We start from the raw sequence: 17,877 nt of genomic DNA on the forward strand, positions 1-17,877 counted from the left end.
AATCCTGTCACTGCTGTCTGTTATCATTACACCAGGTTTTAATGATATCTGAGAGATGTAGCCAAAAGAGATTAGGAAAATATATAATTTATGGTTTGACAGTATTTATGTAAATGTACTATTGGCATATTTTATGCACACAATTTCACTACAATTTTCTATCAGCAGGGTAAAGTGGAGGGAGAAATTCATGTCAGGAGGTTGCAGTTTTAGGTTTCAAATGTAGTTTTGTCACTTTAGTTTAAAGCTTCTGTTGCAACTTACAGCTTGTAGTATATAATCATTAAAAGACATAGTAGAAATGCATTGTATGACCTGTTTCTATTTTCTCCCTTTTTTAGTTATTTTATTTTAAATTTTTTTTAGTCCCGTGTGTTACATTTCAAATGTTGAGGAAAACCACAGACCATAAATCTGGAGAGAGAGAAAAAGGGATAATTAATGATTTAAAAGTCATAACCTTTCTGTAATGTTGTCTTTCTAGCCAGGAAGTATTTCGTCTATGACTTCTTTGTGTGCCAATTATGTAGTTAAATACTAATCTCTATTATTTCTGAACTGCTCGATGGAAATGCAGTTTGTTGTTCTGTTTTTATGTCATTCTTGAGAGACCTCTCTCCCTCCCATCTCCTACCCTTTGGAAAGCATAGTGTGAATTAAAGTGTTGCCTCCTCTTTCATGAACAGCACATACTAAAAATACAGGCAATATTTTCATGTTTTGATTTTATTTCTGATTGGTTGTGTTTTACTCAGGAAAGGGAATTTTCAGGCTGCTTTTCTGTTAATGTTTCTTCATGTTCAGTTTTAAGCTCTAGTGTAGCTTCTGTAGTGAAATGTTTTATTAGTTTGGTTTTGCTTTATGTTCTCTTTTAACCTAACATTTTTCATCTGTTTAGTGTCCTCTTTGTTATTGATCACATTTCTGCTACATTTCAGTATAATTCGGTGTCCAGTGTAACCAGAATAATTTTCCCTGAATCTAAGATTTTAAATTTAAATTATAGCTGGGTACTGTGCTTTCTAATACTTTGTCTAAAAATTGCTGATTGGTAGAGACAAAATGACAAAACTCCTCAGATCTTTTTTGAGATTTCTGGCTTTATTCTGTTGCTCTCTAGATGGTAGTTCTATTTGGTAACCTTGTAAACCCCTCTGGATCTTGAGTGTTGTCTCCATTAACTACCTTGCTTTATCCAGTGGAGATAAGCCTAGTTTTGACCCTTTATTGATGATGATGTTTAAGGCAGGTGCATTAGTTGTTTGGTGCACTGGCCTTTGGAGTGGTCGCTGTGCTCTGCCTAAGACTTGGCCACCAGTACTGACTGCAGAGCAGGAGGTAAGCCCTGGCTGAGTGGTTAGTGAGGCAAAGTTTGCCTCCGTAGCAGTGTCAGTAGAGTCCTCTGTGCCACTTGCACTGTAGCTGTGTGTTGTCTCTTTTCCTAGAATGGCTTCCAAAACCTTCACTGATAATAACTTCTTTGGTGGAGCCTAGTTGTTCTGTACTAGTTCAGTATTAAATGTCTTAGAGTATCAAGGTCTTGCAGTGTATTATCCCATTAACGTCTCTCATGTGAATGTGGTATCCCAAGCTTACAACCCTGGACTTTAGGCATGCAGACTTTCATCTCTTCAAGGCTCTGCTGGCCAAAGTATCGTGGGACAAAGCCCTAGAGGGAAGAGAGGCCCAGGACAGCTGATCAGTGTTCAAGGATCACCTTCTCTGTGCCCAGGAGCAAAGTATACCCACAATGAGGAAAGAATGCTAGGAGACCTGCCTGGCTGAGCAAGGAGCTCCTGGACACGTCACACAAAAAGAAACTCTACAATGAGTGGAAGAAAGGACAGCTAGAATGGGGGCATATAAGGAAGCTGCCCAAGCAGCAAGAGACCTGGTTAGAAAAGAATTAAATCTAGCCAGGGAGATCAAGGGGAACAGTAAAAATTTCTATAGGTATATTAATGGTAAAAAGATTAGGGAAGGTATGGGTCCCCTGAGAAAGGAAACAGGTGACCTGGTGACAAGTGACATGGAGAAGGCTGAGGTTCTCAATGACTGCTTTCCCTCAGTCTTCACTGGCAAGGGCTCCAGCCTCACTCCTGGGATCACGGAAGATAATGGGAGGGACTGGAAGAAGGAACTGCCCATTGTCAGTGAAGATCAGGTTTGTGACCATCTAAGAACCTGAAAGTGTTCAAGTCCATGGGACCCGATGAGATACCCCCACGGGAGCTGAGGGAACTGGCAGAGGAGGTTGCTAAACCCCTCTTTATTACATTCCAAAAGTCCTGGCAGTCTGAGGAGGTCCCCACTGACTGGAAAAGGGGAAACATAACTCCCATTTTCAAAAAGGAAAAGAAGGATGACCCAGGGAACTACAGACCAGTCAGTCTCACCTCTGTGCCTGGTAAGATCATGGAGCAGATCCTCCTGGAGGCACTGCTGAGACAGAAGAATAATGAAGAGGTGATTTGGTACAACCAGCATGGCTTCATCAAGGGCAAATCCTGCCTGACAAACCTGGTGGCCTTCTATGACAAGGTCACAACATTAATAGATGAGGGGAGAGCAACTGACGACATTTACCTGGACCTGAGCAAAGCCTTTGACACACTGTCCTGCATGACATCCTGGTCTCCAAGCTGAGTTTGATGGATGGACCATTCAGTGGATAAAGAACTGGCTTGATGGCCACACCCAAAGAGTGGCTGTCAATAGGTCCATATCCAGGTGGAGGCCAGTGACAAGTGGAGTCCCTCGGGGATCAGTACTGGGACCAGTCTTGTTCAGCATCTTTGTTGGTGACATGGACAGAGGCATTGAGTGCACCCTCAGCAAGTTTGCTGATGACACCAAGCTGTGTGGTGCAGCAGACATGCTGGAGGGAAGGGATCCATCCAGAGGGACCTGGACAGGGTGGAGAGGTGGGCCCATGACAACCTCATGAGATTCAGCAACACCGAATGCAAGGTCCTGCATTTGGGTCGGGGCAATCCCAAGCACCGATATAGGCTTGAGACAGTCACTGGCAGTGACTGGCTTGAGAGCAGCCCTGAAGAAAGGGTCTTGGGTGTGCTGGTGGATGAGAAGCTCAACATGAGCCACCAGTGTGCACTTGCAGCCCAGAAAGCCAATAACATCCTGGGCTGTATCAGGAGAAGCATAGCCAGCAGGTCTACTCTGCTCTGGTGAGACCCCACCTGGAGTACTGCAATCAGTTCTGGAGCCCCTATTACAAGAAGGATCTGGACATGCTGGAGAAGGGCCATGAGGATGAGATCAGAGGGCTGGAGCACCTCTCCTATGAGGACAGACTGAGAGAGTTGGGGCTGTTCAGTCTGGAGAAGAGAAGGCTCTGAGGTGACCTTATTGTGGCCTTCCAGTATCTGAAGGGGGCCCACAAGAAAGTTGGTGAGGGACATTTTGGAGTGTCAGGTAGCAATAGGTCTAGGGGGAATGGGAAAAAAAATAGAAATGGGTAGATTCAGATTGGATGTTAGGAAGAAATTCTTCACCATGAGGGTGGTGAGACATTGGAACAGGTTGCCCAGGGAGGTGCTAGAAGCCCCATTCCTGGAAAGGCCAGGATGGGTGTGCCTCTGGGCAACCTGATCTAGCGTGAGGTGTCCCTGCTCATGGCAGGGACTGTCAATGATTCTAAGACAGTTTAGCAGTTGTGGAGAAGCCCTGGCAGCGTTTGCAATTACTCACTTTGCCCTTGAAACATTCTGTCTGTGTACTGCAGAATCTTCTTAGGTAGCTGGTGGAGGTTGCAGCAAGGAAGAGTATTTGGTGCTATCAGCACAGGTTTTTTTCTTACCACAGCATTTAGAGCTTTTTAATCACAACAGACTCCCCCTGTGTATTATTCATAGTCCATAATTGCTCTCATGTTCTTGTAGAATATCAGCTATCTAATTTCTTGTGCATGTGGAACCCATGAAAGTGTGAAACCACTGGAGAAGACTTGTAGATATTTCTTCATATTAGTCTTGAACGGTTTTGTTGTTGCATTTTTAGAGAAGAGAGGGAATATTCCACACATAAACTTTCTCTTGCAAAGACTTCACCTAATCCATCCAGTGTCACTGTGCATACCTGACCGCAGAGTAGCAACTAGTTTAAATTTATCTACAGCACTGCTGATCACTTCATTACTCAGATGCAAGTTGCAATTTAAAATATAAATACAATAATACTTGTACTCTTGTACAGAATGTACTTGTTTTGTAGTTGTGAATTTCCTCTACCTCTTGGTAGCTGACATTGCCTTTTTTTTTCCCCCCTTAGGAAAACACAGGAAGACTGGAAGAGATGTGGCTATCAAAGTCATTGACAAGATGAGGTTTCCAACTAAACAGGAAAGTCAGCTTCGTAATGAAGTAGCCATTCTCCAGGTACACAAGTATTTTTAGATCATGTTGGAGTTTTGTCTCAAGCCATTAATAAGATTTTGTGATGTGTGTAAGTGTTCTGAATTGATTTATAAATCTGTGTGTATGATCTCTGAGTCTTTTTGCAAGAGAATCTTAGGACAGGAATTCCTGAGTATCTGGTAGAGTTTGTATCTTGGGGGTGGTATCTACTCCCTATAGGGGACCTATCAAAAACATGTACTTTTGGCTTCATGTTTTCTCCCTCCTGTAGCTGGAAACTGTTGGTTTTAGCTGTCTTCTACTACTGCCTTCTCAATCTGGTGTTATTCTTGCATGTTCTGTACTCAAGCTACTGAGTATGTCAACTTTAATTGCTATGAATGATTTGTGTTGAAACAAGTTAGTTTTGTAGTTTTTTATCTCTAACTCTCCACTTAACTGCCTTGTGGTTTGTAGTATGTTTCCATGTAACTCAGCATATTTAATGCTGGTTTATTTTAGTGATGTACCTATACTACTTCATTTTAGAATTTGCACCACCCTGGGATTGTGAACCTGGAATGTATGTTTGAAACCCCAGAACGAGTCTTTGTTGTGATGGAAAAGCTGCATGGGGATATGCTGGAGATGATTCTTTCCAGCGAGAAAAGTCGACTTCCAGAAAGAATAACTAAGTTCATGGTCACTCAGGTTAGCAATCAGTCCATCTATGTTGAGATGAAAGGATGGATTTGTCTTTTGTACTTATGTGAAAATGGAGTTTGAAGAAGGGATTTTCTGTGTTGTTATTTAAAAGAGAGAGCACGGAGGGCTACACATACAATGAAAATTGACTATTTTGAATTTTAATTATGTTAATGTTTTTTGCTGCTCTTTCCCAAGATGAATCATTGTGGTCATCTGAAGATGCACGTCAAAATAGTAAGCATTCAGAAAGACAGACAGGGAGGAAAGGGGAGTTAGAAAGAAAGAAAAGAAGAAAAGCAAAAATAGGAAGTATTTATTGCAAAGTATATGTGGGTTTATTCTTGAAAGCTATGTTGATACAAGTTACTGTATTGGTTAACATCTATGACTTTTGACATTTCTGATCCTCTTGAATAGTTCTGAAAATGTTATTTTGTTTCTGTAGATACTTGTTGCCTTGAGGAATTTGCACTTCAAAAATATTGTGCACTGTGATTTAAAACCAGAAAATGTACTACTAGCATCAGCAGAGCCATTCCCTCAAGTGAGTGAAGATTAAAAATATTTTTGAGTACTTTTATTTTTTTTTTCCTACTTCCAACTCTTAGCCTAGCTTTATGCTCAGTAATCTGTTTGTATCAGTGTGAGCTGAAATTCCCCCACACCAACAATAACCAGGCTAGCTCAGTCTGGAAAGGAAATGAGAGCTGTATTTACAAGCAGATCTACAATTTGTGATGAAATGCAATGAATATGTACAAATATACAAAATTTACAACATTTACAAATATATACAATCAACAGAAAAACACAACAAAGCAGTTGGTGTTTTTTATCTGGAGGATTATTTGACTGTTCTGTCCAGAGCTGGCTGGGTCTGAGTTCTAGCTAAAACTTAAGTGTTTAATTTCTGTGTAGTTGAATCTTCCAGCTTCAAGAATATGATTAAGAGGACTGTGATCTGGCTGGGATTTGTGCACTTTTAAAATACTGGCTCTATGCCTTCAGAGGGTGCAGATTTGAAAGTAACCTAGGTTTGGAATCAAATCTTTTGTCCGTATTTGCACACTTGTGGCCGTGTACTACAGAGACTGCCTCAGACCTCAGTCTGTGCAAGGCCAGTTGAGGTCTCAGCCTAAGCATGGTTGTTCTGCAGACCGAAAACCCAGCACTAACACACTGACTGATGTTTTGTCCCTCTTTTAGAGCGTACAATGTTTGAATGATGGCAGAACGGGTGTCAAGTACCACTCTGGTCTTGGGTGGTAGCATGCTTTGGAGATCAGAGATGTCTTGGTTTAAAATACATTTCTTTTTGCAGGTGAAGCTGTGTGATTTTGGCTTTGCACGTATCATTGGTGAAAAATCTTTCAGGCGCTCTGTGGTGGGCACACCTGCTTATCTTGCCCCTGAAGTGCTCAGGAGTAAGGGTTACAACCGCTCTCTAGACATGTGGTCAGTAGGGGTTATTGTCTACGTGAGCCTTAGTGGTACGTTTCCTTTTAATGAAGATGAGGATATAAATGATCAGATTCAAAATGCAGCATTTATGTACCCACCAAATCCTTGGAAGGAAATTTCTAGTGAAGGTAAAAAAAATGTGTTTTCCCTATTAGAATGTCTTTGAATGTGGATAATGTATTCAAATGCTTAAAGCTCAAGGTTCGTTCAGATACAAGGTGTGAGAGTTAGTTTAAGTTTAGTAGGCTATGACAAAATGGATAAATAAAAGCTGGTATATCTTTGTGAAAGATAAATTGCCAAATACAGCGTTGTAGATAATTCTCAGGGGTGGAGGAACCTGTCAAGAAAAATAACTGCATGCATGAGTAGTGGGATAACCTGAAAGTTTCAAAGATTCCCAATAAAAAGCTAAATCAAGTGTGAGTATTTGCTGAATGCTGATCTCAAAATGTACGTGATGTCAAGTATAATTACAGAAACAATTCAGAGGTGAATTTGAAACTTTAGTTTTGTACCTTCGCAAGTGAAACAAAACCTGGATCTAGATGTCAGGTATGAACAGTCTAGAAGTTTACAAGGTTTGTCTCTAGAGCTCTCCAGTGCCAGCTTTGCTATTAGTAACATTTATATGATTAACACATAGGTAGATATAAAAGGATGTATACAAAATATACAATAGTGGAAGCCCCTGCGTAATCTTGGAACACAGGATTATGCTGGAGAAATTTTCGTGGTTCTGAAATTAACTAAAATCAGGAGGGAAAAAGATTAATGAGCAACATAGTAAAGGTTGGCTGGGAGCTTACCCTGTAGCTATTTTGGAGCCTCATCTAACATCAGCAAAGTTAAATATAAAATTCAGGAGCTTAATTAAGAGTTCAGTAGGATATATATACAGACATATATTAAGAAATCACTTTCTCTTCAGCATGTGAATGGTGATAGAGATTATTAGTATGTAACACATTTTTTGTTCTTTGTCAGCCATTGATTTGATAAACAATTTGCTTCAAGTGAAGATGAGAAAACGTTTCAGTGTTGACAAATCCCTTAGTCATCCATGGTTACAGGTAAACCCATCTGCCTGTTTCACTGAGTTTTATAAGGGGCAAATATTTTTTTCTTGGATGAATTCATTCAGAGGCTGATTAAAATTATTGCAACTTATTAAAACTATCAAAGTCTGTTAACAAGGATTCATGGAGGCTCAGGTATGTCTGTTTTCAGCTCTACATTTCATGTGCTCCAGAATTCTGCTTATCTGTTGATGGTTTCTTTCAAGGAAAATTTTGTCTTACTGTCTCTCTCGCTTCTTACTTTGTGTCTGACATCAACACAGTTTTATTATTCTGGCACCTTTTCTGAAGGCAGGCAGTGACGAGTGCTTGAGCCCCACTGAAGTCAGTACAGAGAAATGCTGCTTGCTCAGTGCAGAAGCAGACACAGAAGGTGGCATGTACTGTAAATTGTAGATGGTTTAGAACGGAATTGTTTGGAATTCATCTGCTGCTTTGATGCAAGTGCCTTTCACAATGGCTTCACAGTACTGTGTGCACATATCTGTGCGCAAGAAGAATTTGAAAGACATTAAGGGGAAAATTCAACTGAGCATGAACAATACTGGAATGAGTGTAATTTCATGTATATGTATATATGCAATTACTTTTATAAAAAGCAACCTTAGCTGTAGTTTTGTGACTTACAGTATTACAACTTCAAATACAAGCCAATTAGTTTTTAGCCATTCTTTGTGGACACTCTGTTAGGGTGAGTTTGGTTGTGGGTTTTATTTTGTTTTGGTTTGGTTTTTGCTTGTTTGTATTGGTCTGCTGTTTTGGTTTTTGTTTGGTTGGGTTTTTTTGCCCCCCAGATCTTGTTGATTATATCTGATGACTATTTATACCGCAGTAGAGACGGAAGTGCAGAGTTTCTGTGGGAACATCGGGTTGCTGTTTCATTGACTGTTTCCTTAAATCTCTTTTATTCTTTAGGATTACCAGACTTGGCTTGACCTCAGAGAATTTGAAACACGCATTGGAGAACGTTACATTACCCATGAGAGTGATGATGCACGCTGGAAAGAACATGCTTATGAACACAACCTTGAGTACCCCCAGCATTTTATTATGGCTCCTAATCCAGATGACATGGAAGAAGACCCTTGATTTATTCATTATGCTAAATTACAGCGATAGATACTCCAGAGAGAAACTGAGGATAAGTTTTGGAATAACTGTTGCTCTTTCTGAAGTGCTATGTACATAGTTCAGTGTATGAAGTCCCAGAGGATCCTGCATTGACATGGGAATAGACTGTCATCTGACAAGATTTTCTCCATCACTGACTTAACTATGAGTAGTTACTGGACAGTAAGATAAACCTCACTGGGTAACATTTCACCAAACTGTGTGGCTACAAAGCCATTACTGAGGTGTCATGTGTACAGATTGAATGGTTTGTGTGTTTTTCAAGGATTTTTTTGTTTTCATAGACTACACAGTAAGAATTTTGTAATGGTTTTCTAATCCCTATTTACTAGACCATATAGGACTGTTTTTTGTTACTTATATACATCTCCCATTTCCCAAACTGTGCATGGGGAAAAGAGACTGTAAAAAGAAATCAGTGCAGTGTACCTTGGCGAATAGGAAATCATGTAGGTTTAGGCCAAACACAGCTTCATCCATGAAGGAATCATTTGCTGCTAAGACAGCTAAACATGAGTGTCTTTGCCCTAACTGAACTTTTCCCCGATACTCCAAAAAAAGAAGACCCCCACAAATTCCTCTGGCAGTACTGGCTGACAATCTAAAGAAATGACACCACAGTTATGCTAGTTCTTTGTTTCGTCTGTTAAAACAGAGCAATAAGCCACAACCGTGTGTTGCTGTGCAAGGCTGGCACACTTCATTGATACACACCAAAGGCATTTTGTCTTAAAGCTAAACAAGTAATGCACATAGAGCATACAGGACTTGATGTAGCTTATCCTTTCATGCAGAAGGATGTGGAAGAATAGGGAAACATGTGCAGCTTTCTTCTGTTTTATTACATTTTAATTTTTTTCTACTTTTTTGTAATTTGTTTTAGGGTTCCCTGGACTTTCATCAGGAGTAGTTTGTAACCTGCTAGCTTGTATCTTAACTCTGTTCAAAACCTAGGCATAACAGTGGACATCAAATTACATGTTGCTTCTGCCAGGGCAGCTGGATTGTAGGAGAAAGGGCTTTACCTTCTGGACCTTAACCTGCAGCCCCTCCTATCCTCTTTACTGTGCTCAGCATTGTTATTTCAGCTGAATTAAGAGTCTAAAACTAATTTGAATTCATATTTTAATACAGCTCTCTCATCTGAGGGATTCCCAGCAGTGTTCTGTGAAATGAGTCCTTCAGAGAACAGTGTAACAGTTAATCTTATCAAGATGTTTGAAAGCCATGAATGCTAAATGCAAATGGAGGAGTATGGGGCTTTTTTTTGGTCCTGTTTTAAAAAAATGGAAAAGGTAAAATCTTTCCTTCTGTGTGGGGTAACAGTACTGTGGTGCCAGAAGGTGCTGAATGGCTCTAAATATGCCTGATGTGCCAGGCTGCTTCATGGGATCCTGCTTTGATATAGTTCTAAAAATAACGATACAGGCTTGAATTGCAGAATCAGTGAGAAGCTTTGGGGTATCTCATCTCTCTCCTACAAAGATTTTTTTTTTTCTGTATGTAGGTAACTGTTCCTGCTGTTGTTCTTCAGGTAAGGAAGCAGGTGAGCAGAGGTTTCTCTTGTTAGATACACACAAAATTTTACACGGCTATTTCAGGGTGGGCAACTGCTTGCAGTGAGAGTGACATGGCAGTCAAGTCAGTGGCAGTTAAGAATTTTGTACCCATAGGTAGGTTTGGCTCTTTAATCCACTTTTCTTTTCCTATTGCCCTAAGTCTAACTGCCACTGCATTTTGTAGGTGTCTAAACTGCTAGAAGCTGTCTTCCCTGTTAGAAATACCAGACTTTGTTCAACACATTGGTGCAGCCCGTATGGCAGTTTCCTACAGCCAGCAGTGGGTAGAGCATTTCAGCCCCTCTGACCACCAAGCATCCTCTCTCCTAGCACAGGTTTTTCTCAAGTTTGTGCAGTAAACTTGCATAATGGCAGTTTCTGCTACTCCTACACTGGGGGTCATCCTTCCCATTCCACACTGTCAATGGAAAGGAATTGGTAAGGGGTAGAATTTGCCCCTTAACCTTGCCACCTGTCAGGGCAGGGTTTCAGGACTGATTCCTCAGAGGGGCACTGGTTTTATCTTTAGAACCAGGACAGCAGCTTCTGAAGCTGGTATTTACCCAGGCTTGGCAAGGGACGCAGTGTTTTTTTTTCCACTGCTCAAGTGATGAAATTTCAGTGAAGCCACTGCTGTCTTCCATCCTAACTCTAATAATGTGGATAGTCTGATTTTAAACTTCTAATTTTTTACTTGAGGTTTTCCTGTGGGTTTTGTTTTGTTTTTGTTTTTTCTTTTACGTCATGTTCTTCAGAGAGGAAATAAAGCCAGCTCAGTCACTTGAAAAAGCATGACAGGATAGAGAAGGAGGGGACAACAATGAAGAAGACCTAGCTGATGTCATTCCCCCTGAAATCTGCTCTCCTCCAATGTATTTTATGAGCTATTTATTCTTCAAGTTTATTAAAAAATAAATAATGCTGTTAGCAGCTGGAGGAGATTGCCTGACCATATACACAGATTTATGGGGCCAGACAATAGAAGCCACATGCAGCTAACAGTAGAGGAATAAAAAAAAAATCAGACCTACATTCAAAGTAAAACTTCTTTGGAGTACTAAAAATAGCTGAGTTTTTATTCTCTTTTTTCTACTTTTACTGCAGACTTTGACAGCAGGTTACAGGTTTAATATATTTACCCCTAGATGAATTAAGTTGCATTCATTCAAGAAATAGTGCTATGATGATGCTAGAAAAAGCCCATGTAAAACTTACAGCCTGCAAAGGACACTGTCAAGTACTTTTATATTTTTATACATCCCCTTGTTTGTAAATATCCTCTGATAAGCTTGAAAATAAAATTTATTTCCCTATCAGACTTGTTCTTTATTCACCTCAATTATCCCTCCTATCAGATGTTCCTAGAAGTAAATGGTTCTTTATTATTTCCTTGTTTGTAGATTTCTCACTGGATATGCCCTGTTAGCAGGTGCTATGGAACTAAGTAACTCTTCTTGTATGGTTCCTGTCACCATGCTCTTTATAAAAACATCTTAAAGTGTTGTCTTGTGTTTTAAATGTACTTGGCTTTGGTACTTGCTTAAAGTGGCACATCTCTTTGTTACTGGTAAGTTTAAACTCAATTCCACTAGTAAATATAAGAGCTCTGAAACATCATTCATTTTCTGCTCTCTGTAGGTTGGTTTCTGTATGCATAGCACTTGATTTGCACACATACTCCTTTGAGTAGGTTAGTCGACAGATTTAGTATTCTGCATGAGATTTACTCCACAGTACCACTCCCTACCAAATTATGGCTAGGCCTTGAAGCACAGATTGCTGTGAGAGAGTTGCCTGGAGAGATATGACATTTTCTGTGCTTTCAGTTAAAAGATAAATCAAAGTACTTAGTTCTTAACTTACTCCGTATGCTGATTACATTACTGGAATACCTTTAGTAGGTGAAACCTTTAACTTTTTTTTTAAATAAATGTATTAAGTTGCTATTGAAAGCTACTACTATCAGCCATTTTGCTATAGTGCTTGAAATTACTTCAGTAAGAGTTCACCAAATCCAGCAACAGGTGATACAGGAGACTTCGATTCTGGCTTATGTTTCTTGTCAGGATGTAGGAATCTGTTGTGAGGCAGCAGGGCAAAAAAGTTAAAGCAGTCCCCCATCTTCTTGGGGTTCATCAACATATCATAGCTGTGAAGCAACTGCTCACGAGTTTCTGTGTCACGTGAATTCTGCAAAAGTACCTAAAAGAGAGTATAAATTCCCTATAAATTCCTTCATACCGGCAATCTCTTGGTGCATCCTTTTCTACTAATCTAACAGTGTCGTAATGTTCAGTACTGGTGAGATCCCTGGTTGACCTGATGTATATAGCAAAGTTTTGCATTTAATACACCTAAATACAACATAAATTTACTTTGAGGCTTCTCCTAGACATAAGGTACTCTGGATCCAATTCTTTGATCTCACAGCTACATGTTGTTTTGAACAACTTTATTTTAAAACCAGATTTTTATGAAAGCTCTCTTGCTGCTTATGAACATTGCTTGTCGATTAGGAGAGTTTATGTACCTGTAAGCACTGCAATGTACCTGCAATCGGAGGTCAATGCCCATGTTTTTTAAAAACTCCCGCTGTTTTATGGGGCCTAATGTGGCTGTTCTCCCCTGGGTCATCTTTCGAAGATAGCTGAAATCAACATCTGCTGTCAGGTCTGCTGTCCCTGGAGCTCTCAGCACATCATGAAGTTTATGATTCCGGAAACCCTGAAAAATTAAATTGCTCAGTTCTATTTCTGGCTGCCGTAACTCAGGCTAGTGAAGCCTATGTTGTGTGTGTGAGAGGTGAGAATAGCAGATTACACTTTGAAAATTTGAGATAAACGTAGTAAGGGCTCTGATTATCCCTCCTGTCTGATGGAAACTTTTATGATTAAATAAGAACTTAATTACTTAGTTTCATGGTTGCAGCGTAATGTAGGTTTTGGCAATGTCCACTCAATACCTTTCTTTTATGAGAACCTTGCTTATTCAAGTAACAAATAATAAACCCAAATACTGTTATTTAAGAGTGAATGACTTACCCGGAAAGTGTCGGTTTTGGTTCCATCATGACCATAATCAGCAACCAGTGCAGCCCCACCATCCTTTTCTATACGACAGGCAAGCCTCTGAATGATGACACCAGCCTCAGGACACACTTCCACATGATCTCTTCTTTCTTCAGGCTAGTGCAGAGTTCAAAGATAAAGACCTGTATTAGCAAACAAGTACAGGGCAAGAGTTCTTTACACTTGGTATCTTGGTATTGTCACCACTTCACTGGGGCACAGAGATCCAGGGGTATAGTCTTGAGCTTGAGCTAGTTTTTGCTGTCATTTTCAATCAGTGTTTTTCAAGTACTGGATTTCAGCCACCTCTCCTATAATTTTGTGTAGTCAATAAAATTTTTTTCTAACAAAAACACCTGCATCAGGTGAGTCCGCATTACTGTGATACTCAAAGAATTCAAAGAGCTCTTCAGCCGTCTGCACCCTTCAAAAAGGCCTTTCTGTATGAAACTGTAGTTAGTGTTAATCTCAACTAGTTAATTTTGTAACTTTAAGAATCCAGTGAACTTGAGAAAAAAAGTAATCTTGGACACTTTCCATTACAGGTCAGCATAGCACAGAAGTGCCCAGCTGCACTGAGTAAATATCAGGTTGAGAGCCTGGCTTAGGCAGGGCCCACTGTTGAAATGGTGATGTAATACAGAGAGAATGCTCTCTTGCCTCAGCTTGCTTTGTGACGTGCTCTTCATTTTGCAAAATTTGATGTATGTGTTTACTTTTGTGCTGTATTTTCTGCAGTACACAAAGTTAAATGCTTGTGGAAGTTTTGCAGAACAGAAATGGTAAGCTTTTTTCACTCATTTATAGACTGCGACCTTTCGTCTTACTGTCAAGAGTAACTGGGCAGCAGTAAATATACTTGAAAGAGTCAGTAAAAACCAAAGTATGAACTCTGGTAAGCATAACCTTACCTGAATAAAGTTTTCTGTTGCAGGGGTACTGGATGGTGAAAGGACAAACCGCAGCTGGTCAGGAACTTCTGGATCTATATCAACCAACACTTCACGCCAGCCTTTCTCTGTTCTCTGTTCAATAACCAAAGTACAAATTTTACTTTCTAACAGGTGTAATAGGGTCTTGATTATTTGATTAAACTAATGTGTCAAACGTATTCACACATATTTTAAAAACATAATATACTATTAAAAACAATTATTAATTCCTATTTATTCCAGTAACTCCCTTGGAAAAACCTTGTGATAGAGACTCAGCTGCAGAGTCATCAAATACAGGTTTAATGAAAAAGAATGAGTAAGGGTGTTAATAAAAAATGCCTTTTCTATTGACATACAACATTTAACTTGGCAAAATCAAGTATTTTATTCTACCAGTGATCTTCATAAACTAGTTATCAAATGGAAATTTCTTCTGAATCTTAACTAGCCTCTTTTGCTATTCTCATTACCATTCAAATAAAAACCCTTCAGTCTTCGTTCATAGTGGTACATAGGGAACGTAGCTTTCTACAAGTTCTTTCATTCAAGACCCATTACTAATTTTACAGTTGTCACCTAAATTAAGCCTTCTTTGTATAAATTCAGTTTTATTACCAGCGACAATGCATGTGTCTAGTTTGGCACCCTAATTATACTCTTCCTCCAAGAGAAACTCTTTAAGCAGATGGTCACTTATAATAATCTTAACATACCTGAAACTTATGTATTGGAAGGGCATCAAAAAACTCATGTGCTAGGTAAAAGCTGTGACCTGTGGGAAGGCAAAACCAAATTAAATTATTACTTCCAACGTAGCTTCCAAATGCTAAAAACGTTTTAATTGTGATTTTTAATTAAGCTAGTTAATGCAGCCATGAAATAATTATCATTACCTCCAGCCTGGATACATCAAAGACAGCATTTCTACAGCAAGCTAGCTCTGTTTTCCAGTCATTGAATTTTAGATTGGTCTCTCATGAAAGGAGATTCAGGCAAAATGAGTGAATGGTCTCCCATGAAAAGGAGGAGTCAAAATACATGAAATGGGGTAGTTAGTACAAAATGTAGTCAGAATAGGTAGCAGTTAGGAAAATGAGTTGAGATCCCACCTCAGACTCATAAAAACAACAAATATTAATTACTTTTCTATTTATTATGAAGGCTAGCAGGGATGTGCTCTCCTATCAAAAACTGCACATGGAGGAAGGGTGATATCCCAGTAACACAACGTTCAATCCCCTTACCTGGTGGTACATCCTGAATGTCTCTGTACCAGAAAATAGGAATTCCAGTCTTGCTAACACCCTGCATGTAAGCAGACTTGTCCTCAGGGTTTGACTGCACCTTCCCTCCTGTTAGCATCAGTGCTTGGGTCTCACTGAGTTTGGGACTCACTTCTACCAGATGAATAGAGACATCACATTTACTAAGTAAAGAAGTAAGCTGGTTGAAGACCTGTAAAGGCAGATGAATTCTATTAGGTGCAGTTATGTTTTGTACACATTAAAGGTTTAAGAATTAACCTTTAATCTCATTATTTATATTCAAGATAAAAAAATTAACTGGCTTTCATATAACACAAATAGTCCCAGTGAAGGAGACTGCATTTTGCTTATCCAGAAGGAAAAAGGAATTTCTTCATCAATTTTTGTAAAAGCTGCTTACATCAATAGCTTGAGATTGAGTAGCCTCCTCTAAGACTTGTAGAGGATTTAGCATTAGGAGAAAAACAGTTCAGTTTTCCCAGGCATGATAAACAAAAATCCCTTATTTCACTGTTGCTGTAAGTATTCTATTTACATATGTTAATGAAAAAAAATAAGAGTTCTGGGGTTCCAAATATGACAGAAAAGAGAAGGTTATCTCAGAAGAAAAATGCCCCTAAAATCTCCAAAGGAAGTGTTGCAACTTCACTTCTATATTACTATCCTCTCCTCTTCCTCCTGTTGATTTCACTGAGGCCTCCCTCCACAGCAGCACCATCCTCTATGGATTTCAGTTTGGATAATGCTTGCCTATAGAGAAATAATTAATCATGGACTATTCCTGCTCTCCCTTTCTATCAAGTAGCATTTGAAAAATTCCATGTGTGTGTGCACAGTGTGCACACCCTGACTCATGTTCTGCTTGCAGCTGAGAGACCTGGTCTCAGAAACATGCATATATTTTATTTAGAGTCTTAGCTGCAAATCTCATGACTGGAATGACTTGGTTACTGGGGAGGAAATTTAAACCCTACAGCAAAACATCATTCCTTCAGATTTCAGAGTAGCCATGGAATAAAGACAGAAATAACATTAGTTTTAACCTACCCGTAATATATCATCAGTGAGAGTGCCCCTTCCTGGGCCTAGTTCCACCAGTTGGAATACTTTAGGTTTGCCCATGGCTATCCATTCACTAATATACCATATTCCTATTAACTGAAAGTGAGAAATGACACAAAGAAACGGTTATGGTGTAACATGAGAACTAAAAAGTGGTATTTGCTTTCTGTCCATTACTAACCAAGATACTATGCAATATGCTCTCCCTATTTTAAATTTAGGAATAATCATTACATAACTGCCCGTTTCTGTTTAAGTATTAAAGTTGCCGTTGTTTGCTGTCGGCACAGCAGAAGTAACTCTCCATCAGACTCTCTTCTGGCTAAGCAAGAACTTTCACTTATGGCTGAAATGCAGGTCACTGCCTTGCTATCTCTGAACAACTGTTCTTCACGGCAGTGCATTTACCAAAGCGTGTTAGAGAATAGCATTTAGTCAGTCTTCACTACTGGAAATGATATACAAATCAGTGTGAACCAGAACAAAATCTGAAAATTATTTTCGAGTAGAGTTTTCACACTATGAAACTACCGTAACATTTTATTTGTAAGCAAATTCTACGCGAAAATGCTACTATGCAGGGTGGTGGCTCAGAAAAACAAAATACCATTTCTTCCTCCAAAACTTGTACCTGTAACTTCAGAGCGAAAAGACGCTACCTAATACAAAAGGAACTATGCGTTACCTCTCCAAATATCTGACTTATTTCAGGCGAGGTGACGAAATCCCCGCTTTCGCCGATGCCGCCGCCGCGCGTATAGTAACCCTGTTAGGGGGAGAGGAGCCGGAGGCCCAGTGAGCGGTACGATGGGGTCGCCCTCCGGCCGGCTCCGACGCTACGGGCCCCGGGTGCTCAGGCATCGCACCCGCGGCCCCCAGGCCGTGACGGTGAGGTCGTCCAGCCCCGCCCCCACCTGGCCGGGGTTCGTGAGCGCCTCCCGCATGTACTCGGCCACCGTCACCGGCCCCGTGGCCCGCAGCTTGAGTAACAAGTGCCGCAGCATGGCGGTGGACCCGCTGGGCCCCTCAGTCTCCGCCTGGCCCCCCGCGTCCGAAGAGGTCTGCGCTGCCGCCGGAGCTGTGGGGAGAGGAGAGGCACGGCAAGGGTCTTAGCGGCGCAGCTCGCGCCCCGCCGCTCCGAGAGAAGCGCGAGGGGGCGGGGGAGGTTAAGGCGGCCATTAACCGTGGTGAGAGGGAAGCCGACTGCGGCCGGCGAGACTCAGAGCGGCAGCGAAGAGCGAGCGGCGCGAGGGC

The 17,877-nt window shown here is 40.4% G+C and overlaps 2 protein-coding genes across 4 annotated transcripts in view; one reads left to right on the plus strand and one right to left on the minus strand.

Moving 5' to 3' along the window:
• Positions 1-11,006, plus strand: part of PRKD3 (protein kinase D3) — a 41,959-nt gene extending 30,953 nt beyond the window's left edge. For all 3 annotated transcript variants that reach the window (XM_054399232.1, XM_054399233.1, XM_054399231.1), the window contains 6 exons: positions 4,291-4,397; positions 4,905-5,066; positions 5,509-5,607; positions 6,385-6,652; positions 7,512-7,597; positions 8,519-11,006. In XM_054399232.1, the coding sequence (XP_054255207.1) occupies positions 4,291-4,397; positions 4,905-5,066; positions 5,509-5,607; positions 6,385-6,652; positions 7,512-7,597; positions 8,519-8,692 (896 nt within the window). In that variant the 3' untranslated portion in view covers positions 8,693-11,006. The remainder of the gene's footprint in view (positions 1-4,290; positions 4,398-4,904; positions 5,067-5,508; positions 5,608-6,384; positions 6,653-7,511; positions 7,598-8,518) is intronic.
• A 1,276-nt stretch (positions 11,007-12,282) lies between these two features.
• Positions 12,283-17,642, minus strand: NDUFAF7 (NADH:ubiquinone oxidoreductase complex assembly factor 7). The gene is made up of 9 exons (XM_054395942.1): positions 17,538-17,642; positions 17,309-17,389; positions 16,609-16,719; positions 15,541-15,751; positions 15,010-15,068; positions 14,273-14,386; positions 13,335-13,478; positions 12,844-13,017; positions 12,283-12,495 (listed from the first exon to the last, which is right to left on the minus strand). Exons 1-9 carry the CDS (start codon positions 17,625-17,627, stop codon positions 12,283-12,285), a joined length of 1,197 nt encoding a protein of 398 aa, XP_054251917.1. The 5' UTR covers positions 17,628-17,642.
• Between the last annotated feature and the right edge of the window lie 235 nt (positions 17,643-17,877).

Source organism: Indicator indicator, chromosome 2 (assembly GCF_027791375.1).
Source record: "Indicator indicator isolate 239-I01 chromosome 2, UM_Iind_1.1, whole genome shotgun sequence".
Taxonomy (NCBI): domain Eukaryota; kingdom Metazoa; phylum Chordata; class Aves; order Piciformes; family Indicatoridae; genus Indicator; species Indicator indicator.

Bases quoted from the DNA above. Each gene is read 5' to 3' on its own strand.
- NDUFAF7 (XM_054395942.1), bottom strand. From the start codon at position 17,627: ATGCTGCGGCACTTGTTACTCAAGCTGCGGGCCACGGGGCCGGTGACG. The intron at 14,387-15,009 runs GTATGTTAAGAT...GTTATTGAACAG, and splicing joins TTCCAATACATAAGTTTCAG to AGAACAGAGAAAGGCTGGCG. The intron at 13,018-13,334 runs GTAAGTCATTCA...TTAATTTTTCAG, and splicing joins CCAAAACCGACACTTTCCGG to GGTTTCCGGAATCATAAACT.